We start from the raw sequence: 27,066 nt of genomic DNA, 5'->3' as shown, positions 1-27,066 counted from the left end.
GTACATGTCAACCCCAAACTCCCAGTCTATCCCTCCCCCCTGCCCTTCCCCCCCCCGGTAACCCTAAGTTCATTCTCTAAGACTGTGAGTCTTTTTCCTGACAGCCATTCTCAGTTACAGTTTCATTCTTAAGACTTGATTTTTTTCTATGTAGTATTTTCATTTGCAATATATACTTTTTCCTTACATTTTAGTTAATGAAATATACTTTTGTTTCTTCCATGTTAGGACTAGCTATTTCCAGTACTTCAGATTAGTAGATAAATCATTATTCCTCAAATGCCATAGTATGCTAGCAATTTTATTTTTTTGTCGATTACTTGAACCTGACCAAAACTGGCCTAATATGTGTGATAGAGGAGACTTTGGATAAAATGTACAGGCAACTGTTCCTTTAGTTCATCTTCAGGCTGCTTCCAGACTAATATATATATATATATATTTTAAATATTTATTTATTTATTTTATTTTTGGCTGTGTTGGGTCTTCTGTGCGAGTTGGGTTTCTGTGCGAGGGCTTTCTCTAGTTGCGGCGAGTGGGGGCCACTCTTCATCGCGGTGCGCGGGCCTCTCACTGTCGCGGCCTCTCTTGTTGTGGAGCACAGGCTCCAGACGCGCAGGCTCAGTAGCTGTGGCTCACGGGCCTAGTTGCTCCGCAGCATGTGGGATCTTCCCAGACTAGGGCTCGAACCCGTGTCCCCCGCATTGGCAGGCAGATTCTCAACCACTGCGCCACCAGGGAAGCCCCCTGACTAATATTTTAAAAATATGAATTTATTCAAATCATTGCTCAGTTTTAGAAGTTAAAACCACACTACAATTCCTGCTGCATCAATTATAATATCTTCTATCTCTATTTTAGAGTTTATATTCTGTTGGTATCCTGTGACTATATCTATTTCCCACCACTTCCCAACTTTGTCGTATAAAGAGCATATGTTTTACGTTAGGCAGATAAAGGTTTGTTTGTTGGCTTCTTCCCTTACTGGCTGTATATAAACTTGAGCACATTGCTTTTACCTCAAGGAGCCTTACTTTCTTCACTTTAAAGAGGGGTAATATAGGATCTATCTCCTAGAATTAGCTGCTATAGGGATTAAAAGAAAGAGCCCATTTAACATGGCAAGTAAAATACCTGCCATAGGATATTTACATCTAGAACTTTAAAAGACATTTCTAATCATTGTTACCCAGGTATCTAAATTCTTCCTTTCACCATTCATTTATTTATTCATCTATCATTTGTTAAAAACCTTAAATGTCGTAGATACTTAGAATATGAATGTCACAAAAATGTATGTCATATTCCTTTTCCTCTAGCAATTCACACACTACGATGAGAGATAAAGACATGTAAACAAATACATATTTTAAAATAATTAAAAGTAAATAAAATACCTCTTGTCTTTCATCCCTTGTGTGAATCCTTCCTGTAGTTTAGTACTGAACCGCCACAGGTTTCCATAATATGCTCATAATATCATGACTGTGTATATAACATACTGTAGCATATATATATTTTTACTTGCCTGTCTCATCTATTTGACTATGAACTCCTCGATTTTGAACAATACTTCTCGGGTCGGCAGGGTTTTTTTGTTTTGTTTTTTCTGTAAAGGAGCAGATAGCAAATATTTTAGGCTTTGTGGCCATATGGACTCTGTTGCAACTACTTAACTGTGGTGTAGGAGCATAAAAATAATCATAGATAATTATAAACACTGGGTATAACTGTGTTCCAATAAAACTTTATTTATAAAAGCAGGCAGGAGGCCAGATTCAGTGCATGGGTCTTAGTTTGCTGACCCCTGCAGTGCCGCATACCTTACGGCTGGCAAATATGAGGCACTCAGTAAATGATAATAATTAACATATATTAAATGCTTTCTATGTTCTGTGTACTATTCTAAACAACTTTTCATGTATCAGTTTACTTAATCCTTAAAACAACTCTCTGAGGTAGCTATTATTGTCATCATTTTAAAGATGAGGAAACTGAAGCACAGAGAAGTTAAATAACACACCTAAAATCATACAACTAGTTAGTGAAAGATTTGGGATTTGAACCCAGGCATTCTGATTCCAGAGCCTGGCTTTGAATTATTAAATCATACCAGTTCTGATACGTTGAATCCCAGGAGTATAATATTGATTCAGCATTAGGAAGCATATTAATGTAATTCACTATACTAATAGGTTAAAGGGGAAAACTGTATGTTTATATCTCTTTGGTGCTAAAAAAAGAATCATTTTCTAAAATTCAGTTATCCCTGACAACTCTTCATCAACAAGAAATAATCTTATAAAGGGTCTCTACCAGAAACCTGTATTAAATGTCATAATGAAATATTAGAAGTACTTTCATTAAAAGATAGGAACATTGGTCAAAGTCTTAGCCAGTGCGTTAAGAAACAAGAAAAATAATTAACCTCGAAATAATGGGGATTGGGAGTGAGGTGGAATATATCACTGTTACTAGTTGCAGTTGATATGATTATCTACTTAGACAAGACAGGCAACAGAAAATGATTTGAGTCAAAAAGAGATTTCAGTAAGCCCACTGGCTATGAGATAAATTTAGGAGATTCATTAGCTTTCTTATATACTAGCAATAACCAACTATGAAAAACAGTAAGAAAAGTAGAAGCCTAAATTATAAAATACTTGAGAAATTTTAAAAATATGCAGCACCATCTGAAGAAAACTACAAGAAATCTGAATGGATGGAGGAATAGTATATTCCTGAATGTGAGAACTTAATACTATAAAATTGGCAGTTCTCACCAAATTAATACAGTCAGTGTAATCCTGATTAGAAATCCAACAGGATTTTTAAAATGGAATTTGACAAACTGATGTTTCAAGTTTTGAGAAGGAAAAATGCACAAGAATGGCCAGATGAATTTCAAAAAGAAGCATAACAAAGGGGAACTTACCCATCAAAGATTAAAACATACTGTACAATTATAATTATTAAAATAATAAGAATTTGGAGTAGGAATGAGCATGTTGATCAAAGGAACAGAATAAGGAGTTCAGGAGGAGCTCCATGGTTACAGAAGAATTTATTGTATGATTAACAAGTGAGTAATGGAAGAGCTAGTCTATAAATGATGGGGGACAATTGGCTGTCCAGTTGAGGTAAAGATAATTAGGTACTCACTTTGTGGCACTCTCAAAACTAAGTTCCAGTTGGACTAAATATAAGTAAAAAAATAAAATGGCAAAAATTTTGGAAGAAGTGAATTAAACAAAGGTGTCAGGATGGTGAAAGCCTTTTCAAAGAAGACGTCAAACTTAGATGCCATTTAAAAAGGCAAGCAATAGACTGGGATAAAATATTTGACATGTAGTAGACAAAGTTAATATTCAGAGTATATAAGGTGTGCCTACAAATTAACCACGTCAACCTGGTAGAAAACGAGAAAGAATGTACGGAAATTCATAGAAGTAGAAATATAGCCTATAAAGTTTTGAAGAGATGCTCAAACACACCAGTAGTAAGAGATTGAAAACATCGAGATGTGATTTTTTTTTTAATCTTTGCTAATAAAATTGGCAAAAATTGGCAAACCTTAGTAGGTGTCAGATTGGGAAGTAGGCACTCATAAACTATTGAACAGAGTATAAACAGCTTCATCTTTTTAGGGTAAAAGTTTAGCTGTATCTGTCAAATTTTTTTTTAATTAATTTATTTTTGGCTGCATTGGTCTTTGCGGCTGCGCGTGGGCTTTCTCTAGTTGCTGAGAGCAGGGGCTACTCTTGGTTGCAGTGCGTGGGCTTCTATTGCAGTGGCTTCTCTTGTTGCAGAGCACCTCTAGGGCATGGGCTTCAGTAGTTGTGGCTCGCGGGCTGTAGAGCACAGGCTCAGTAGTTGTGGCACATGGCCTTAGTTGCTCTGCGGCATGTGGGATCTTCCTGGACCAGGGCTCGAACCCGTGTCCCCTGCATTGGCAGGCGGATTCTTAACCACTGTGCCACCAGGGAAGTCCCTGTTTCTGTCAGTTTTGAAAATGCATACTTCTAAGCCAGAAGTTTCATTTCTGTGTATCTATAATACAGAAATACTATCATAGGGTCATAGAGAATATTACATGATTGTTCTTTGCGGAGGGAGAAATATATGAAGAAAAATGAAAGCATTTTGTGTTCATCATTAGAATAAATTATAGTATGCCCTCATAGTAGAATATTAGACAGTCATGAAAAGGAATGAAATAGCTACAGATGTACTTCCTTAGGAAACTCGTAAGATATTTTACATGAAAAAACAAGACACTGACCAGTACATGCAGTTTTATTTAAACCACTCCCCTAAACCTCATACATACATAAGTGCAGAGGAAAACGTCTGAAAGGGCACATTCCACAGTGGTTGCTCTGGAAATGGGAGTTGGAATGGGGCAGGAGTTAAAAATAATGTCTGTACATATGTTTTTAAGTGTAAAACATACAACTTTCGTGATGTAACAAATAATAAAAGAAAAGATGGTTTGGATTTGGTGATTGTGACTAGTCCTTGTTAGAATCATACCTTCTAGTTGGCCAGCCTTGATTTATGTCTGTTTCCCTGTGTGATTTTTAACAGCACATCCTTTCACTCAAAAGCTTCCCAGTTAGTGTCTGAAATCATTGGTGCTTTTAAAGAGAGCAATTTCAGTTTAGTGTTGGGTCTGAAGCTGTGTTACAGCAGGTTAAAGAAGTGAGAATTGTAGGCTAGTGATTCTCAACCTTTATATAACTATATCTGCCAACTGGGACAATTTTAGTATACTTTATTTTATGAGTTTCTATTATAAAAGCAATTTTCTTTTCCAAATATAAAATTATAATTTTGAATATAGTTTTTTTCAAGTCTCATATGCCTGGATATTTTGATCTCCCTTTTAATATTAGAACCTAATATTTTAGGAAAGTTGGTAGTAAAATTCAGGAGAGATGTTAGCTTAAACTGAAGACAAAGTAAAGAAAAGGAAGATTTTTTAAAGATAAGATGAGGAAAGATTAGCATATTTAGGCAATAATTTTTAGCTCAGCCATAGTTGTAGATTTATAAACAAAGAATATGGTTAGCTCAGAAAGGACAACATTAAAATACTGGGTTCTACAGACAGATCTTTCTTCTCATGGAAAATACAGAAATATTTCTTGATTTTCTTATGATGTGATAAAATTCTCTGTTTGGGAGAAACTAATGAAGGAAACATGTTAAATATGGTGAAGTTAGTAAAACAGCTTTTACAGAGGAATTCAAACCTTTTGGTTGTAAACCTAGATGCTAAGGTGTTACTTTGTTCAGAAAATATTCAGAAACTGCTGTTTTTTAGTCTTAAACCCAAAGTGATTCTGATAGACATAACCAAGAATCTGAAACTCTGAAAAAGCAAAGTAAATAATCTAAATATATAAGCTAGTATTTTACAAAAGGGCAATAAAATATTTGTAGATGAAAATAGAATTGTCCCAGATGTAATTACGTTGTGCTCTAAAGGTAACCCAGGTGCTCTGAAAATAGCAGTAGACAGCTAGGAGCTGTAAAATGGGATTTAAGAAGTACAGTTGTCACTCAGCATCTGCAGAGAATTGGTTCCAGGACCCCTGCAGATGCTCAGGTCTCTTATATTAAATGATGTAGTACAATAGAGTCGACTATCCGCACAATCCGCGCCTACAGGTATGGAGGGCTGACTGTACTTTAAAAAAAAAAATCTGTTGGTCTTATTTATGTGCACATTATCTGTCTTTTAACAGATTGGGGTTGATTTCTTGGAAGAATTCCTGCTCTCTTTTCCCATATTTTCCTGAGTGGAAGTATCTTTGTGATGTCTTTTTCATCAAGATTGCGTTTGAAGTCTTATTTTAATCAGGTTTCCATGTTAGTATTAAGGTGTGATTTCTTAGTGGGGGGCTGGAGCTGTACCTCCTGACTGCTTATTAAATTAAGTTATATTTAGTATATCTGACTAAGGAGAATAATGGCAGTGGCCCTCAAACTCCCAACCCTTATTTTACACCTCTGTTGAATTAAGAGGGATAAAAGACTGAGGCCCACCCATCCTACCCACTTTCACCTTTCCTTTCCAGTGAACAAGGAATTGGAGAAGAGTAAGATAAATAAGTTATAGAAAATACGTTGCTGACAATCTATATAAATTGCCATTTACGGTTTAAGAAAATGAGTATATATATTTGATTTTATTAGATTAAACCATATGAAATTGTTATTTTAACGTTTCTGACCTTAAGTGGCAATTTCATGTGGTTCAACCTATTATATTACAGAACTATGCCCTATAATCACTGCTCTCTATATAAAAATACGTTGTTGCACTTAGAAAATATGTTGTAAGTTATTTAATATAAATTCATAAGCAGCACGTTGCTTATGAAATGTCACCATATAAGCCAAATTGGAAAGTTTATGAATATACCTACTTTAGCAACAAGGATAAAGTGATAAGCCAAAAATATTGTTAATGAACATATGCACCATTGGACACTATAGGGTTAATCAATCAACCATCTCAGGAAGCTAAATTAAATATGAGAATGATAAGGTAAACATGTAGTAATTGCTAAATAAAAGCTATTAGATTTAAAACCATGACCAACTGAAGACACTGCAAAAGCCAGAACTAATTGAAGAGAGCACTGATAATAGATAAACAGATAACAAAGTATCCTTCCCCTAAATTGTGGTAATTCTGTCTGTGTTGCATGGCAGCCAAATGTCTTAGTAGAATCCTGAATCAGAGGCCCAACTAATCTCCAGAAACATATTAATTTCAGTTTATAGATAACACATTTTTTTAGTAAATAAGAACTCACTCTAAGTTGCTGGTAAGTAATACTTAGTCTTATGCAGAAATCTAAGAAAGTGCGTGTCATTTTCCCAAAATATCTGTAAAGAGAATATTGATTTTTCTTTCGGTTAAGGGTATATCAAGAGCACGTTGGCTTCCATTGGTGAAATCAGACCATACTTTTTTTAAAAATCTTGCTTTTAAAGCATTGCCATTTGTGTTCTACTTGTGATAAATTCATTTACCTTTCTACTGCCCATTGCGTACATTAAAAATTAAGAGTAGTGAATTCAGTTCCCTGTCAAGATGGAGTAAAAGGGACTAAACTTACTCTTCTGTCTGAAACAACTAAAAAAAAAAACTAGAAAAAAAAATACATGAAACAGTGGCACCCAAGATGTTAGATATCATGCAGCGGAAGAGGGAAAACATGAGCCCTAAGATTGGCTCTGCTTATTGCCTGGAGAAAGTTCCCAGGGCACAGGGAGGAGTGTCCCAAGTAGGTCCCATCTCCCTGAGTTGAGATGAAGCTGGCAGTCCAAAGAGAATAGAGTGTGCAGATCCAAGTACCAGAGAAGAGAGCACTAAACATAAAAAGGACCTCAATGATCTGAAGAAGGTCCCCCTTGAGTATTTAGCACAGTACTGATAAGTGCATACCTGTGAGGAAACTACCCAGGGCTAGAGAGTCACCTAAAAGGATTATATATTAAATAAAACAGTATCCAAGCTTATACAAGGCCAGAAATAGTGCCTGTTCCCACCAGCCAGAGTAGAAAGCCTCACAATTCTCAGGGCATTTGGTAGAGTACTCTGGAGGGTCTTGGCTCAGTGGTGGGGAAAAATTAACCCTAGACTAAATGTAGCTGTGTTCCTGCCTAACACAAGAATATAACTTTGTTCTTGCCTAAAGCAAGACCCAAAAGGATCAAACTGTTTCCAAGTCACTTAGCCACATCTCATAGCAAAGCTCAAGAATAGTTATAGGAATACAGAAATACCCAGCAGCCAACAAGGGAAATTTGACAGTGATTGACATTCAGTCAAAACTACTAAGCTTGCAAAGAAGCAGAATAACACAAACCATAATGAGGAGAAAAATCAGCCACTTGAAACTGGCAGCAAAATGACATTGATGATGAATTAATAGTCAGGAACATTAAAACAGTTACGTTTGTATTCAGTATGTTGGAGAAGCTAGAGGAAAGATTAAACATGTTATGTAGAAGTATCTTCTAGATTATAATTACAATGTCAAAGACAAGATACATTGGATGGGATTAATGGCACGTTAGACATTGCCAAAGAAAAGATTATTGGATGTGAAGACATAGCAATAGAAACTGTCGAAAATGATACATACAGAGAAAAGAGAATTGTTTAAAAATGTGAACTGAAAAAAATATTTGAAGAAATAGTGGCCAAAATTTTTCTGAATTTGATAAAGACTATAAACTAAGAAGCATGATAAGCACAAGAAAGATAAATGTCTCCAAGGAACATCATAATTAAATCACTTAAAGCAAGTGATAAAGAGGAAAAAATCTAAAGCAGCCAACATTAATACAGGACAAAGATGTAAAAGTAATAGATTGCTCGTCAGGAGCAATGTAAATTAGAAGGTAATGTAGCAATATCTTTAAAACACTAAAAGAAAAACGTGTCAACGTAAGATTCTTTACCCAACAAAAATATCTTTCAAAAGCAAAGTAATGACTTTCCAAACATGCAACAGCTGAAATAGTTAATTACCTTCAGTCCTGTACTAAATGACATGTTAAATGGAGTCCTTCAAGCAGAGGAAAATTAAACCATATGGATACCTGGGCCTGAGGAAATGGTAACTACATGGGTAAATATATAAGATTTTAAAACTATTATTATTTAGGTAATTTCAAAGGACAGTTGACTGTTTAACATGATAATGATAATGACTGTGGAGTTCATAACATATGTAAAAGTAAAATATATGATAATTATAGCACAAGGAAGGGGAGAAAGGGCAGATATATTGTTGTTTAAGGTTCTGATACTTATACCTGAAGTAGTAAGTTAAACTGTGATAAGTTAGACTGTGAAACATTAGACTGTGATAAGTTAAAGATGCATATTATAAACCCTAAAGCAACCACTAAAGTAATAAAGAATTATAGTCTATAAAGCCAGTGGGGATACAAAACGATATAATAAGAAATAATCAAAGACAAAGCAGATAAAGAGGAAAAGGGGAATGAAGAACACATGGGACAAATAGAAAACAAATAGCAAGATGGTAGATTTAAACCCAACTATATCAATAACCACTCATAAACGATCTAAACGCTATAATTAAAAGGCAGAGATCATTGGATTCAATTTTTTAAAAATCAATACCCAAGCATATGATACCCACAAGAAACCCACTTTAAATATAAAGACACACATAAGTTAAAAATAAAAGGTTGGAAGATAGACCATGCTAACACTATCCAAAAGAAAGCTGGAATGACTATATTAGATCAGAAGTTAGATTTCAGAGCAAAGATTACCAGGGACAGAAGGGTCATTTTGTAATAATAAAGGGATTAATTCATGAAGAAGACAGAATCCTAAATTTTTATACATGATAAAACTGCAAAGAGAAATATACAAATAAGTAATTTAGCAGAGGTTCTAATACCCCTCTCTCAACAATTGATAGAACAGATAGAATGTAAAACCTAAAACTTTAAAATTTCTTGAAGAAAACGTAGGAGAAAATCTTTGTGACCTTTGATTCCACAAGGATCTTGTAGATAGAACTCCAAAAGCACCATCCATAAAATAACAAATTAATCTCTTGGATTTGTCATAATTAAAACTTCTCCTCAAAAGACATTGGTAGGAGAATGCAGAGACAAGCCACAGACTGGGAGAAAATATTTGCAAATCACTTAACTTGATAAAGGACTATTAACCCGAGTATATTAAAGCGCTATCAAAACTGAGTAATAAGAAAAAACAATCCAGTAACAAAATGAGCAAAAGTATTGACCAGATGCTTAACCAAAAAGCTATACAGAGGGCAAATAAGCACATGAAAACGTGCTGAACATCATTAGTCGTTATGGAAGTGCAAAGCCTGGGATTTTAAATAGATAGTAGGAAAATTTGGGAGGTGATGGGTAGGTTAATTATCTTGATCATAGTAGTGGTTTCATCAGTGTATTCATGTGTCAGAATTCATCAAGTTGTATACTTTAAATGTATTATTTAATATATGTCAGTTATACCAAAATAAAGCTATTTTTTAAATCTATAGTAGTTAGCACATTATATGTGCTTGATGCCATTTCCTAGGAACATTTGAATGTTTTGGGGTGTGTGTGTGTGTGTGTGTGTTTTAACCTGTAGGAAATAGCAGTTTCAATCTGAGAGAAAAATTGATTTGGCTCATAGGCTATTGATTTGGCTGAAATATCCAAAGGCAACTTCAAAGGCCTCATTAAACTTGATTACTTACAAATACTTTCTTCTCCTTAAGGAAACTATTTTTATCTATTTCTAGTTGAAGAACAAGAATGTATTCACATCTGGGTTGGACCCTTCAAGAATGAAGTATTCTTTACATTGTTATCACCCTGACTCCTTCATTATCAGTTAATACTTAGTGAAAATTAGTTTTACATCTATAATCTGTATGGTCATGGGACTAGCAGCATCAGCTTAACCTGGGAACTTATTAGAAACGTGAATTATTGGGCCCTATCCCACACCTATTGAAACAGAGACTAGGTGTAGAGCCCAACAGTCTGTTTTAATAAACCCTGCAGGTGATTCTGATACGTGCCAAAGTTTGAAAGCTATGGTCTTAGAGCAACAGTGGGACTTCAGATACTTAGGTACTGATAGTAGTAGAATTCATTTCAAGAAATCTCACAGGATGGCATACTTAAGATTTGTGTATTTCATCATATGTAAATTTTGCCTTCAAAAAAGAGTTAAATACTGAATAGTAGTTACTGAAACATGCCTGAGGTGTTTAGGGGTAAAGTATACTGATGTCTGCAACTTTGAGATGCATTTTTATTTTTTAAATTTTATTTATTTATTTATTTTTGACTGCATTGGGTCTTCGTTGCTGTGCGTGGGCTTTCTCTAGTTGTGAGTGGGGGCTACTCTTCATTGTGCACGGGCTTCTCGTGGTGGCTTCTCTTGTTGTGGAGCACGGGCTCTAAGCGTGAGGGCTTCAGTAGTTGTGACACATGGGCTCAGTAGTTGTGGCTCACGGGCTCTAGAGCACAGGCTCAGTAGTTGCAGCACGCAGGCTTAGTTGCTCCGTGGCATGTGGGATCTTCCCGGATCAGGGCTCGAACCTGTGACCCCTGCATTGGCAGACAGATTCTTAACCACTGCGCCACCAGGGAAGTCCTGAAATGCATTTTTTAAAAAGATGGATAGAGGAATGCATGTGATAAAGGAAAAATGTTAACTTTATTATCTAGATGGCAAGTATATGGTATTCACTCTTTAATTATTTCAGCTTTCCTGTAGGTTTGAAATTTTTCATGATAAAATATAAAATCCTCATAATGACTCCTTTTTAAATTTTTGTGCAAGATACTGAAATGTGCCCAGATGTACTTTTAGACAAAATAATGGTGGGTGATAATGAAATTTTAGCATCTTAACAACAATTATGGGCAGATATAGAAGATGGTGTTTTAATATATTGATACTGCATTTATTTATCCTAGAAATTGGCTATTTGAGATATTTCTAGTAAATTGGATATTAAAATATGATCTCATTAATGTTCTCTAAATTGTCTCCATTGATTGACTCTTGATATATCAAGATGAAAATGTTCATCAGTTATACCTACATGATCTGGTTATCATTACTTTTAAAGTTAGACACAATTTATTGGTTTTTAAAACATTTTGTTATAGAAGTCATACCAGTCAAATGGAAAGTATTTCCATTAAAAGAGGTTTTTTTAAAAATATTTATTTCTTTATTTTATTTTTGGCTGTGTCGGGTCTTAGTTGTGGCATGCGGGATCTTTGTTGCGGCATGCGGGATCTTTTCATTGTGGCGCGCAGGCTCTTCCTGTGGCATGCAGGCTTCTCTCTAGTTGTGGCATGTGGGCTCAGTAGTTGTGGCACGCAGGCTCTCTAGTTATGGCTCGAGTGTTCAGTAGTTGCGGCACGTGGGCTTAGTTGCCCCGTGGCATGTGGGATCTTAGTTCCCCGACCAGGGATTGAACCCGTGTCCACTGCATTGAAAGGCAGATTCTTAACCACTGGACCACCAGGGAAGGCCCTAAAAGAGGTTTTAAAAATGATGAATGATGAAAGTGAGTAGTAGTGTGTGCATTTAATATGAATCCTGATTCAAACAAATTTTAATAAAAATTAGGCAATTTGAAATTTGAACACTGGTGATTTCAGGAATTATTGATTTTTATGTATGGTAATGGTCTTGTGGTTATTTATATATATATATATATATATGTGTGTGTGTGTGTGTATGTGTATGTATAAAAGTCCTTATTTTTCAGAGGTGCATACTGAAATATTTGCAGATGAAAGTACTTCAAGATAATACAGGACAGGAAGAAGTAGGTGGTGGTAGAGATGAAACTAGACTGGCTGTGAGTTGAAATGGTTGAAGCTGGGTGATGAGGACATGGGAGTTCATTATACTAATGTTTACTTTGGTGTATGTTTGAAATTTTCCACAAATAAAAATATTTAACAAAGATATACTAGAGGTTAAATTGAACTTATGCAGGGTGATCTGAGAACCTAACAACCATTTAATACATGTTTCTATGGGAAAATATTTTCCAAGTTTTTCTGACTTCTAAATTCAGTGTTGGAAGGCAGCCTGTTTCTATGTTGAGGACTGCCTCTTTTTTAATGTAATACTCTCCCTTATTTGATATCAATCATTTAAAATCATTGATAGCACTCTCTCTTCTTGTACAAATATAAATTTCTTCTATAAATTAAAAAAAGCATAACTGTCCTTTATGTCTTAATGAAAGTTCACACTAAGATATGAAAATTCAGATGAAGCAAAATAATGCATTAGATTAATTACATATCTTTTTAAGAGTCATTTTTCTGGAGTACAGTTAACATGAAACAGGGTAATTGAAAGAATTAATTAGTCTTAGGAAGAATATAAAATCTAATATCATGTACTTATTGTATAAAATCTGTGAAATACTTGTTTTTGGTTTCTGGTAAGAAATAAGATGACTCTGCATAGTGATTCCTGTGACTTTCATCACAGGAAATTTCACTACAGGTGATTTTAAGTGCCCCCCCCCTTTGTAATATTTATTTATTTATTTGGCTGTGCCGGTTCTTAGTTGCAGCATGCAGGATGCCCATAGGGGATCTTCGTTGCGGCATGCGGGATTTTTTAGTTGCGGCACACGGGCTCCTTTAGTTGTGGCAGACGGGCTCCTTTAGTTGTGGCACACAGGCTCCTTTAGTTGCAGCATGCAGGCTCTGAGTTGCAGCATGCGGGATCTAGTTCCCTGACCAGGGCTGGAACCTGGGTCCCCTGCATTGGGAGCACGGAGTCCCAACCACTGGACCACCAGGAAAGTCTCGCCCTCCCCCCTTTTTTAATCTGATGTAATCAAGTTTAGAAAGTAAAAAATCCAAACGTAGAAAAAAAAGAAATAGAAATCTAAATGGGAAAAATACATTTTAGGATATCAGTTCATAAGCTGAATTAGTAATTTGGATAGAAGTCCAAGTTCAAGGAAAATTTCCCTGAAAGGGTATTTATATAGTTGATAAGCCAGGTGTGACTCTGTAGTTGCCTAGGGCTCCTCAAGACTGTTCATTTTTGAATCAAAATTTTGATGAAAGTGGTATAACCATATCCACATTACAAAACAATTGGGGAAATAGAGAAAAAAATACTGTAATTCCACCATCTTAATATAATTGTTACTATAATATTAATACTTTTGCATAATGTTTTTTCATATGTATATCTTCAGGTAATCCTAAAGTCTAGATTTAAATGTACTAAATCTACTTTAGAGTGTATAATAATCTTGTGATTTCAGATATGACCTTGGAGTCCTATAATTTTTAGTTTCATTGATTTAGACAAATCAAAAGACCAGAAAAATGTATTGGATTTCTTAATCTAAATGCACATATTTTTCCTGTGAGTCTCTCAATTACACTATGGCTGTAATCCAAGTAGGATCCTGCTTTGCATTTTCCCACATACTTTTTAAACAAGTAGAGCTGAAGTTTCAAACCCCACGCCAAGCTTATTGCCATGAGTTAGCTACCTTAGATTCTAGGTATAGAGTATTGTCATTATGACGGCAGCATCTTTAAAAATAGAACAAATTCAGGTAGAATGGATGGCTATGAGTGAGGAGATTAAGGAAGAAAAACTGTGGCAAAATATATGCATAAGGAAACTGGTACAGATTCAGAATTATAACAGGGAGTGAGTGAGAAAACAGTACTGTTGCTAAACCTAATAGCATTGTAGACTGAATCCTCCCCCCCAACCCCCACCCCACAAATTCATATCTTGAAGGCCTAACCTCCCAGTGTGATTGTTTTTGGAGGTAGGGTCTTTGGGAGATTATTAGGTTTAGATGAGGTCATGAGGGTAGAGCTCTTATGATGGATTAGTGCCCTTATAAGAAAAAGAAGAGACCAGAGCTTTCTCTCTCTTGGCCAAGTTGAAGGTACAGCAAGAGGGTAGTCATTTGCAGGCCAGGAAGAGGGCCCTCATCAAGAATCTGACTATGCTGGCACCTGATCTTGGACTCTCAGCCTCCAGAACTGTGAGAAATAAATGTGTGATGTTTAAGCCACCCAGTCTATGGTATTTTGTTCCAGTAGCACGAGCTAAGACAGTAATTGGTACCAATAAGTACAGTGCAGCAGTAACAGATATCTAAAAATGTGCAAGTGGCTTTGGAACTGGTTAATGGGTAGAGGCTGGAAAAGCTTAGAAGTACATGCTAGAAAAAGCCGAGATTGCTGTGGGGACTGCTAATGGCAACTAGTGAGAGCTTAGAAAGAAAAGAGGAGAGCTGGAGGAAAAAACTTCCATCTTCTTAGCGAATACATAAATAATCATGAACAGAATGTTGGTAGAAATATGGACAGTAAAGGCCATTCTGATGAGGTCTCAGATGAAAATGAGGAACTTGTTACTAGACAGTGGAGAAATGGTGATCCCTATTGTAAAGCGTTTGAGAACTTGGCAGAGTTGTGTTCATATTCTAGCATTTTGTGGAAAGTGAAACTTGTGAGTGATAAAGTTGGATATTTAACTGAGGAGGTTTCTAAGCAAAGTGTTGAAGGAGTAGCTTGGTTCCTTCTGACTGCTTAGTAAAATGGGAAAGGAAAGAAATGAATTGAAGAAGGGTCTGTTAAGCAAAAAGGAACCAGAATTTGAAGATTTGGAAAATTCTCAGCCTATCCAGGTTGCAAAAATGAGAAAGCACCTGCAGAAGAGAACACAAAGAGTGTGGCTGACCAGCTATTTGATAAGGATATAAGTGTGATGTGAGCCATGGACCTAATCAGCATCTCAACAAAAGTCAGGAAGAGAGATGGAATTATACCATTGGAAACCCTGCCAGGTGGGACTAAAGGAAACAGAGAAAATGGAATGAAATGAAGGAACGCTTCAAACGTGTTATTCTTCAAGAAAACGAAGGATCCCAAAGGTGACTCAAAGTCATCAGGGCTGTTACTCCCACAGGTTCAGAGTGCAGAGGCCTGAGGGGCAGGGTACCTTCACCTCAATTTCAAAGGATGGGACTTCTGCCCTGCAGAGCCACATTGACAGGGCTCCACCAAGCTAAAGGAATGTCTGTGGAGGTGATGCCACACCCTTTGGGTCCAGAGGGCAGAGCATGGAACCAAAGACATTATTCTCCAGCCTAAAAATCTAATGGTATTTGCCTTGCTAGGTTTTGAACTTGCTTCGGACCTGTCACCCTTTTCTTCCTTCTGATTTCTTCCTTTTGTAATGAGAATATCTATCCTATGCCTGTCCCACCATTGTAGTTTGGAAGTGTGAAACTTAACTGGTTTCACAGGTTCACAGCTGGAGAGGAATTTTGTCTCAGGATGAATTGTACCTCAAGTGTCACCCAAATCTGATTTAGATGCAACTTTAGACTTTATGTTGAAATGGGTCAAGACTTCTGTGGCTGTTGGGATGGAATGAATGGTTTTTTGTTTTGTTTTGTAGAAAGGCATGAATTTTGGGGCCCAGGGGCAGAATGTATGGACTAAATGTTTGTGTCCTTCCAAACTTCATTTGTCATAGCCCTATACCCTAATGTGTTGGTGTTATGAAGTGGGGCCTTTGGAAGGTAATTAGATTTAGATGAGGTCATGAAGGTGGAGCCCCCATGATGGGATTAGTGCCCTTTTAATCCAAGAAGAGGAAGAGAGACCAGAGCTTTCTCTCTCGGCCATGTGAGGATACAGAAAGAAGGTAGCCCTTTGCAAGCCAGGAGAAGGGCCCTCACCAAAAACCTGACTATGCTGGCATCCAGATCTTAGACTTCCTACCTGTGAGAAATAAATGTCAACTGTGAGAAATAAATGTCTGTTGTTTAAGCCACCCAATCTGTGGTATTTTGTAGCAGCTGGAGCTAAGTTTGCAAATATTTTTTTCCCATTCCATAGGTTGCCTTTTTTTCACTCTGTTGAATGTGACCTCTGATGCACAAAGGTTTTCAGGTTTGATATAGTCCCATTTGTCTATTTTTGCTTTTGTGGCCTTTGCTTTTGGTGTTATATCTAAGAAACAATTGCCAAGTCCAATGTTATGAAGCTTTTCCCCTATTTTCTTCTTGTATAGTTATGGGTCTTATATTGTGTTTTTAATCCATTTTGAGTTAATTTTTCAATGTGGTGCAAGATAAAGGTCCAACTTCACTTGAAAAAAAAAATTTTTTTTTTTTTTGCATGTGGATATGCAGTTTTCCCATCACCGTTTGTTGAAGAGACTGTCCTTTCCTCATTGAGTGGTCTTGGCACCATTGTCAAAAGTCATTTGACCATATATATGACAGTTTATTTGTGGGCTCTCTATTTTATTCCACTGGTGTACTTGTCTGTCTTTATGCCAGTATCACACTGTTTGATTGCTGTGGCTTTGTAATGTGTTTTGAAATCAGGAAGTTTAAGTCCTCCAACTTTGTTCTTTTTCAAAATTGGCTGTTTTTGATTCCTTGAGATTCCACATGAATGTTATTTTATTTTAATTTATTTAATTTATTTTTTAAATTAATTAATTAATTTATTTATTTTTGGCTGCGTTGGGTCTTCCTTGCTGGACGTGGGCTTTCTCTAGTTACGGCGAGTGAGGGCTACTCTTTGTTACAGTGCGCGGGCTTCTCATTACAGTGGCTTCTCTTTTTTTTTTTTTTTTTTTATTTTATTAGAGTATACTTGATTTACAATGTTGTGTCAGTCTCTGCTGTACAACAAAGTGAATCATATATATATATATATATATATATATATCTGCTCTTTTTTAGATCCTTTTCCCATATAGGTCATTACAGAGTACTGAGTAGAGTTTCCTGTGCTATACAGTAGGTCCTTATTAGCTATCTATTTTATATATAGTAGTGTGTATATGTCAATCCCAATCTCCCAATTTATCCCTCCCTCCCTCCCATCCTCCCTGGTAACCATAAGATTGTTTTCTACATCTGTGACTCTCTTTCTGTTTTGTACCATGATTTTAGATTCCACATATAAGCAATATCATATAATATTTGTCTTTCTCTGACTTACTTCACTCAGTATGACAATCTCTAGGTCCATCATGTTGCAAATGTTACTATTTTTTGTCATTCTTTTTTATGCCTGAGTAATATTCCATTATATATATGTATACACACACACACACACACACACACACACACACACACACACACACAGTGGCTTCTCTTTGTTGCAGAGCACGGGCTCTAGGCACGTGGGCTTCAGTAGTTGTGGCACGCGGGCTCAGTAGTTGTGGCATGCAGGCTTCAGTAGTTGTGGCTCGCAGGCTCTAGAGCGCAGGCTCAGTAGTTGTGGCGCACAGGCTTAGTTGCTCTGTGGCATTTGGGATCTTCCCAGGCCAGGGATCGAATCTGTGTCCCCTGCATTGGCAGGCAGATTCTTAACCAGTGCACCACCAGGGAAGTCCTATTTCATTTTATTTTTAATATTTATTTATTTTATTTATTTTATTTTTTTTTTTTTGGCTGTGTTGGGTCTTTGTTGTGGCACTGGGCTTCTCTCTAGTTGTGGCTCGCAGGGTCCAGAGCACATGGGCTCTGTAGTTTGCGGCACTCGGGGTCTCTCGTTGAGGCTCGAGAGTTCAGTAGTTGTGGCACGCAGGCTTAATTGCCCCACGGCATGTGGGATCTTAGTTACCCGACCAGGGATCGAACCCACGTCCCCTGCATTGGAAGGCAGATTCTTTACCACTGGACCACCAGGGAAGTCCCAGATTCTATATGAATTTTAGAATGAATTTTTCTGTTTCTGAAAAAAATGCCGTTGAGATTTTGATAGGGATTGTATTCAATCTGTAGATTACTTTGGGTGTCATAGACATCATAACAATATTAAGTCTTCCAACTATGAACACAGGATGTCTTTCCATTTATTTGTGTCCTCTTTATTTGTTTTAGAAATATTTCATGGATTTCAGTATACAAATCTTTGTTTTCTTTGGTTAGATTTATTCCTAAGTATTTTATTCTTTTTAATGCTATTGTAAACGGAACAGATTTCAGATCGGTTCAGTTAGTGTATAGAAATGCAACTGATTTTTGTGCATTGATTTTGTATGATGCATTTTTAGTGAATTTGTTTATGAGTTCTAATAGTTTTTTAAAAACCTTTAGGGTTTTCTACATGTTAAGATCCTGTCATCTGTGAACAAAGATAGTTTTACTTATTTATTCCCAGTTTGCATGCCTTTTATTTCTTTTTCATGCCTAATTGCTCTGCCTACGGTTTCCAATACTATGTCTAATACTGTGAATAGATGTGGTGAGAGTGGGCATTCTAGCCTTGTTCCCGATTAGAGGAAAAGCTTTCAGTCTTTCACCACTGAGTATGGTGTTAGCTGTGGGCTTTTCATATGTGGTGTTTATTATGTTGAAGTAGTTTCCTTCTATTCCTAGTTAAGTGTTTTTATCATGAAAGGGTGTTGAATCTTGTCAGGTGCTTTTTCTGCATCAGTTGAGATGATCGTGTGTTCATTTTACTTTTAAAAAATTTTATTGAAGTATATGCAGAGAAGTACATACTTAGTGTACAGTTCAGTTTATAATACACTAGTAGTTACCATACAACAGCCTCCCAGATCAAGACGTAGAACAGTACCAGCACCCAAAAAATTGCTTTCATGCCCCTCCCAGTCCCCATCCTTTCCTCCTTTCCAAAGGCAAATCACTACGTGATTTTTAATACCACAGACAAGTTTTATTGGTTTTTAAACTTTCTATAAATAAAATTGTGCAGTATGTACTCTTCTGTGTGTTTTTCACTCACATTGTATTTGTGAAATGTATTTGTATTGTTCTCTATATTTCTACTTCATTAATTTTCATTGCTGTATAGTAGACCATTGGGTGAATCAGATACAGTTTACCATTTACTGTTGAGGGACATTTAGCTTATTTACAATTTGGGGCTATTAAAGAAGAATGCTGCTATACATTATAATAATGCTGCTATACATCCCTTCATGTACTTATCTTTTGGTGTGCATGTGCATGCATTTCTTTTTGGTATATACCAGGAGTCTAATAGCTGGATCATAACTGGGTCATAGAATATTTATATGTTCAATTTTGGTAGGTAGTATCAAACTGGTTTCCAAAGTGATTTTATGAGTTTTCATTCACATTCCATATGAGTGTGCTAGTTGCTCTGTAGCCTCACTAATACTTGATATTGTAAGTCTTTTCCATTTTTACTATCCTAGTATGTGGTGGTATTTCATTATGATTTTAATTAGCTTTTTCCTAATAAATAATGAACTTGAGAATCTTCTCATATGTTTATTGGTCTCTTGAATTTCCGCTTTTGTGAAGAGCACATTCAAGTCTCATCTCATTTTTCTATTTTTTAAAAACTCAATTTGTAGGAGGCCTGTATATATTACTAAATATGTCCTCTTTTCCAGTTGTATGTGTTGTAAATATTTTTCAGTCTGTGGCTTGCATTTTCATTCTCTTAAAGATTTTTTAAATGAATCGTAGTTCTTAATTTTCATGAAGTTCAATATGTCATTCTTTTCCTTTATGATTTAAGAAACATTTATACCCTGTTTAAAAAATCTTTCTCTGTGTCACAGTTATGAAGATATTCTTTTGTGTTATCTTCAGAAGTTTTTTTGTCTTACTTTTTGCATTCAGATATGCATACAATCTACCTGGCATCAATTTTTTAAACACTGTTTAATTTGACATTAGTTAGAATTCTGACTAATAGAAAATTTGCAAGAATAGTACAAAGATATCCAGCTGTTCTTCACACGGACCCCCCAAATGTTAATATTTTATTGTATTATTACCACATAGATGGTCAAATATTGATACATAGATATAGATATAAACAGATATGCTGGAGCCATCTTGTACTTGTATATAAAAGTTGATTGTTAAAAATTCAGGCATTTTTAGGTCGATTTTTAAACCATGATGGCTTGAAATGGGGCATGGAGGAATATGTATTCCATGGAAATTAGCAAATGGAACAAATCACTTCTCCCCTTTTTTGCACGTATCAAATATTACATTATTAAAAAGCAAGCAAAAATAGATGCATAACTTAAAACAAGTGGGTATTTGTGGTCACAAGATAAGATGAGAACACAGGAACTTAGTAGTAACAAAATTAGAAGAAATTGATTTAAAGAAGAAGCTGACAGTGTTCTCTATGCAGGAATGAAAGGAATTTTTAGGTTTCTAAATGCAACATTTTAGTTGCATGACTGAAGTTTCCAATTTGCAAGCTGAAATAAATCCAGCTACTTTGCATGTAGTGTGATGAATATGGCCATAAAAGAAGGCAGTTCATAAATGAAACGATGTTATAGCTTTGAAAAGAGTAAAATCAGAGATAACACCTTAAATGGAATGATAATATTAAAACATAGCAGCATATGGCTTCAGATTCATTGTATAATACCACTGTTCTTGGAATTAACTGGAGAGTCAGAAGAAATTTCTATTTTTATTTGTAAAGCTTCCAGTCCACCTCTTGAAACCAAATTATGGTTGTATCTTCAGCATTACATTCTAACATTTTTGTAATAATGGTGGCTTGCAGTTTTAACTAAGCATATTAAATAAAATATTAGAATACAATGACAAAAGAAAAATTCTCAGTGGTTGTTATTTTTTTAATTTATTAATTTTAAAAGGTAAATTACTTATAAACTTTCTCTGGTTAATCCTGAGTTAGCTTCCTAAAATGTTTCTTCTTGAACTAAATCTTATGACATGCAAGAGGGAAAATACATTGACTCTTTCCCATCTTATATATAATTCTTCGTGTGTTCCACAGAGTGAAATTATTTGACATGATTTAAGGTACTCAGTGATTTTGTTGGACTTTAAGAAATATAGCAATACAGATTAAGCCAGAATTTAGATTTGCCCCTTCATTTATATGTCTATAAAAATGTTTATATACTGTATATATAAAACATACATGTGTTTATATCATATGTATTTATTGTATAAATATTTATGTATACGTTATGTTTAAATGGCATGCATTTTTATGAGATAGTTAAATAATATAAAATGTTCCATACTATAGTTTTAAGTATAAAATCTTGAAGTAGATACCTGTATTGAATATTTTTTTTAATCTTAAAACAGTGTTTATGTATCTAAATAGAAAACTGTTTTTAGGTTAAATCAACTTGTATGAAAGTTTTCTGCAAAGATTCAAGATTTTTAAATAAATAGCATGAATTTAATGTCTTATAAAAGTTAAACATTTTGACACTGCTGAATTGTAGAATGCTGCAAGCATCCAAAAATGTTTGTTATTTTGTCTTTCAGTATAGATTTGATAAAATTTATGATTAAGCTCAATTGTACTCATTTTGACTTGTAATTTGCTGATGTTTTAATGGTTGATGTTATGTATGGTAGACTAATATTGCTTATATCAAATCTTTTACTTTTTATATAAGTGATACTGTATATACAGTTAAAGAGTTCTAAGTGTATGTGCTTGTATCACTGAAATGATTTGGCTTATTGTAAAGTATTCAGAAAAAAATAATAAAACCAGAATGACAGAAGACCAAAGCCAGAGCTTAACACTTAAAACTTGAAGATTCTTTTTCTAATCCCGAGCAAATTTTTCAAATTTTGCTGTTTGAGGAATCAGTGAAAAATTATAATTCTTGTGAGTTCCTAGAGACTGGTAGGGTGATGAGGGGAAACTGGGCCTTCATAAACACCTTCTCAGCTCAGATTAAAAAATCAGTGATAGAGTTGCCTCATTCAATCATTGCATTTTAATTCCTATCCCACTGTTTAGCTAAAGTAGTGGTGGTTAAATAAATATTATATAGAGGTGGAAGGAATAGAGAGACAGACAGACATGGAATTTATTTTTATTTTTGGCTGTGTTGGGTCTTCGTGGCTGCGTACGGGTTTTCTCTAGTTGTGGCGAGTGGGGGCTACTCTTAGTTGTGGTGCACGGGCTTCTCATTGCGGTGGCTTCTCTTGTTGCGGAACACAGGCTCTAGGTATGCGGGTTTCAGTAGTTGTGGCACGCGGGCTCAGTAGTTGTGGCTCGAGCTCTAGAGCGCAGGCTCAGTAGTTGTGGTGCACGGGCTCAGTTGCTCTGCAGCACGTGGGATCTTCCTGGACCACGGCTCGAACCTGTGTCCCCTGCATTGGCAGGAGGATTCTTAACCACTTGCCACCAGGGAAGTCCCTAGACATGGAATTTAAGTAGAAGCTCCTGATGTGTATCTTGGTTTGCTGTCGACATTGACAGACAGCTGGTAAATAAGAAATATATTTCCTTAAATGATCTGTTGACAGAAAAAAGCTGTCAACAGAGTATTGTAAAATTTCCTTTGACAAGAATCTATCTTTATCTTGAATGTATTATATTTTAATATATTTTTAACGATGTACACACAAATGGCTATATATTTTTGTTTTTCAGAGTTGGAGGGTTATCCGGTATATTAATGTCTTATTGATAATGGCAGAACATCCACCACTACTGGATACAACTCAGATTTTAAGTAGTGATATTTCTCTTCTATCTGCCCCTATTGTAAGTGCAGATGGAACACAACAGGTAAGGAAACTGAAATGTTTATTTTCTTATGTCTAGTACACATGTATTTCTTTCAGAAGAATGCAAAATTTAGAACAGAATGAGACATCACAACAGTAGGTTCCTGTTAATTCATATTTTAAACTCCAGTTCAAAATGTTGTTTTGGTTTTATAGGACGATGAAATAATGAGACTGTTTGTGAAGTTGCTTCTAAAATGTCTCACTAATTAATGATTAAATTTCTTGTGTTTATATTTAGTTCCCACTGAAATTTTTTTTGTTTTACTTTAGACAACGTACTAGTCCCTGAGTGTTTTTCAACTAAGTTTAACCTTGTACCTTAATGATTATTATAAATCATTATTTCAAATCATTATGAAATCATGACTTAATTATGTGATTAAATGACTGCCTGCATTATATTATAATAAAATGTTATCTCTTTTTCTTCTTTTCTCCTCACCAGAATCCCCCCTCCCAAAAGCAAACACACAATTCATGGTGTGTTTTTCTCCCAACCCAGGGCTTTATAAATAAAGTTCTCTTATTTTGTTGATGCCTCATTCCCTCAATAATCCTAAAGGGATGGGAATGAGGGACTTTCATAAGTACCTGTTATGTGCCAAGCAATGTACTTAATTCTCACAACTACCCTGTATGGTAGTAATTTTAATATTGTAAGTGAAGAAACAAAGATTAAGGACATAATAAATAATAATAATAAGAAGGAACAATTTGAGTTCTCACTATATAAAAAACATGTGCTAAGAACTTTATGATCTTATTTAATTCTTTCAGCAATCCTGTCCCTATTGCAGATGAAACAAAATGAGTTTCAGAAAGGCTCAAGATCACACAAAGCTTTTTTGCTCCATTACTCATACTGCTTCCTTGGGAAACTAAAATAATGTAGTCTTATTTTGTTACTTTACAAAGTTCGTGTCTATAGTGGACAGTTATTATTTGCTTACAAGATAAGGGACTACTTTATTAACTTGGCTATTGAAAAATCAAGTGATTAGCTTGTTTTCTAAAGTATATATTGGTTTTGATTTTCACATGTGCTCTTATAGCTTTTAGCAGCAACCTCTTTTCACTAAAGTTGATTTTTATAGTCAAATTTAAGTCTGTTAAAATTTTCTTCTCCCTAAAAAATAATAGATGTGGCAGATATTCATTTACTTCGAGGCTCTGGGAGTGCTTTCAGTTATCATTGTTGCTTCAGGCAGATCACTGGCTTCAAGTTGTTTATAGTGTAATACAAGAAAAAATCTATTAAGCAGTTAATTACAGTACACTGATATAGTTGCTAAAGTGTATAGTCTGTTAAAGGGAAGACAGTAGGCTGAAACAAGACCCACAGTGACTTCCTAAGACTTATTTCTCTCTTTTCCCCCAAAAGGAGATTCTCTTGGCAGAATTTTTCTTGAAATCTTGAGGGCACCATGGCTAGCATATAGTAGTAGTTGTGTAGATGGATATAGAGAAAGGAGCTGGGAATAGAAGAGCACACTAGAGCAAGATTTGAAGGATCAGGGAGAGTCACTAGGTCTAGAAGACCTAATTTTTTTTAGTTAGGGTTTGAAAAATCAGGTGTCAAGAAGTGGAATAAAGCCTTAAATTCTAACTGGCAAAGAGAGTGCCTTGTAGTTTGATAGGGAGAGAGAAAAATGAGTGGAAAGAGCATAGGATTTGGTTGATAGACTTAGATTTGATTTGGGTGACTTAAGACAAAGTATTTAACTTCTCTGTGTATGTTTGCTTCTCTATAAGATAGAGGTAGTAATAGCTGCTTAAAGTAGCTGTAGCTATGAGGGTGAAATGAGCTTGAAGGAGCTCAGTAAATATTTGCTAAATTTGAATTGAAGCACTTAATAAATGTTTAAAAGACTGAAGAAACTATATAGGTATGTCAGTCAGGACTTAAGTCAACAGAGATAGTTATAGTAAGATAATAGATAATTATGATGGATACAAACTAAAGTATAAGTGTGAGAGAGTGGACCAATAGCTATGGTAGAATGTAAGGAACTGAAGAAAAGTAGATAACAGTAAGTAGATAACAACTGACAACATGCATCTCTTTGTCTTAACTCAGGAACTTACTGGTATGCCAAGCATGGCCAAGTTAGAGCTTGCCTCTGGTGATATGACACTACCTGGTTGGTGCCCAGAGTAAAGAAGCAAGCTAAAGACAGTTCCTGACAGGAGGAAGTCTCGGGTACATGCATGATGTTAAAAATTTAGGAAAACAGATAGGTTGTCCCTTGTCTTTACTCTCTTGGGAATATTATTCTATTTCTTGGGAATATGAGATTTCTGTTCCATCCCTTGAGATCAAATTAATTTTCTTATGGTTAGCCATCCAGATTATCTATCTACTCATTAATATTTTCTAATTTTTTATAGCAAACATATTTTATACAATGTCACATTATACATAGTGGGTCTTTTGGCTTATGAATTATACTAGAGGGACTCTCTCCTGACATCATTACTGCTGGTGTTGCTTTTAGGGAAGCTATAATAGACATTTATCATTCATTTTGATTGGCAGCACCTGAACTATTTTTTGTGTTTGAAGAATTTCATTCCCCTTTTTTCTATAATAAACTTTATTTTTAGAGCGTTTTAGGTTCACAGAAAAATTGAGCAGAGTGGTTTTTTCATGTGCCTCTCCCACACAGTTTCCCCTATTATTAACATCTTAATAGGTACATTTGTTACAATTAATAAACCATTATTGATACATTATTATTAAGTTCCATGGTTTACATCAGGGTTCATTCTTGGTATTGTACAGTTCTATGGGTTTTAACAAATGTGTAATGCTGTATATCACTATTACAGTATTATACAGAACAGTTTAACTGCCTTAAAACTCTGCTGTGCTCTATTATCCCTCCCTCACTCCCCACCCCTGAAACTTTGGCAACCACTGATATTTTTACTGTCCCTATAATTTTTGTCTTTTTCCAGAATATCTTATAATTTGATTCATACAGTATGTAGCTTTTTCAGACCAACTTCTTTCACTTAGCAATATGGTCTGGAAAATTTCTTCTTGTGGCTATTTCAATAGCTCCTTTTTACTATTGCATAATACTTCATTGTTTGAATGTCCCGGTTTATTCATTCACCTGTTAAAGGACAGCTTGATTGTTTCTAGTTTTTGGTGATTATAAATAAAGCTGCTCTAAACATTTATGTGTAGGTTTTTGGATAGACGTAAGCTTTCAACTCAATTGGATAAATATCTAGGAACATCAGTGCTAGATTGTTCGGTAAGACTCTGTTTAACTTTATAAGAAACTAACTGTTTTCCAGAGTGGCTATACCATTTCGCATTCTCAAGCATGTCCTTGATTTGAGATTGTATCCTTTCCTGATAGAGCAGGTAAAGCGTTTATGAGTGCTTGTGCTGCCCTGTTAGAACCCCCAAATATGCTTTAGGGAATATGAACTTCAAGCACAAGTGGAATGCTCCCAGCTGTATTCACTATTGCTACCATCAAAAGAAAGTTCAGATATTTTGGTTTCTTGTGTGGTTCAGTACTTTCCTAATTTAACTTTACCTTCTCTAATTTTTACTCATTTACCTTCCAAAAATATTGAATGCATTTAAACTTTTGGCTAAGATCTTTCAAAACTCAGTGCCTGTCTAGCTTCTTTATCAGAATCTTCTCCATTTCATTCATTTTTTAATTATTATTTTATAACTATAATTATTTTCTCACTTGTACCTGCTTGATTTTGATTTATGGAGGTGACTGAGTAATGACATAGAGAGACTAATGCCATTGAAGGCAAATTTTTATTACTTACATTTCCTGAAAGAAGGGAGCACACCATGCCATGCTGGGCCACAGGGGAAACATCACGTTTTGGTCAGGAGGCAGAAGCAGGAACAAGAGGAAAGCCTAGGCCAAAGCCATTAAATTGGTGTTTTCTC

At 35.4% G+C, this 27,066-nt stretch overlaps 1 protein-coding gene across 5 annotated transcripts in view; it reads left to right on the top strand.

Moving 5' to 3' along the window:
* The window catches only part of FNDC3A (fibronectin type III domain containing 3A), a 189,972-nt gene that overhangs the window by 7,705 nt on the left and 155,201 nt on the right, over positions 1 to 27,066 (top strand). For 4 of the 5 annotated variants that reach the window (XR_005017181.1, XM_036831425.1, XM_036831424.1 and 1 more), the window contains one exon: positions 22,996 to 23,133. The exons of the other annotated variant lie outside the window; for it this stretch is intronic. Coding sequence is in view for 3 of the 4 variants with exons in the window: in XM_036831425.1 (XP_036687320.1) it covers positions 23,035 to 23,133 (99 nt within the window). In the remaining variant the exon portion in view is untranslated. The remainder of the gene's footprint in view (positions 1 to 22,995; positions 23,134 to 27,066) is intronic. 5 annotated transcript variants of the gene reach the window in all.

This window comes from Balaenoptera musculus, chromosome 18, assembly GCF_009873245.2.
Source record: "Balaenoptera musculus isolate JJ_BM4_2016_0621 chromosome 18, mBalMus1.pri.v3, whole genome shotgun sequence".
NCBI classification, from domain to species: Eukaryota; Metazoa; Chordata; class Mammalia; order Artiodactyla; family Balaenopteridae; genus Balaenoptera; species Balaenoptera musculus.
The sequence above is the reverse complement of the archived record's forward strand: the minus strand, read 5'-3'. Positions and strand labels throughout refer to the sequence as shown.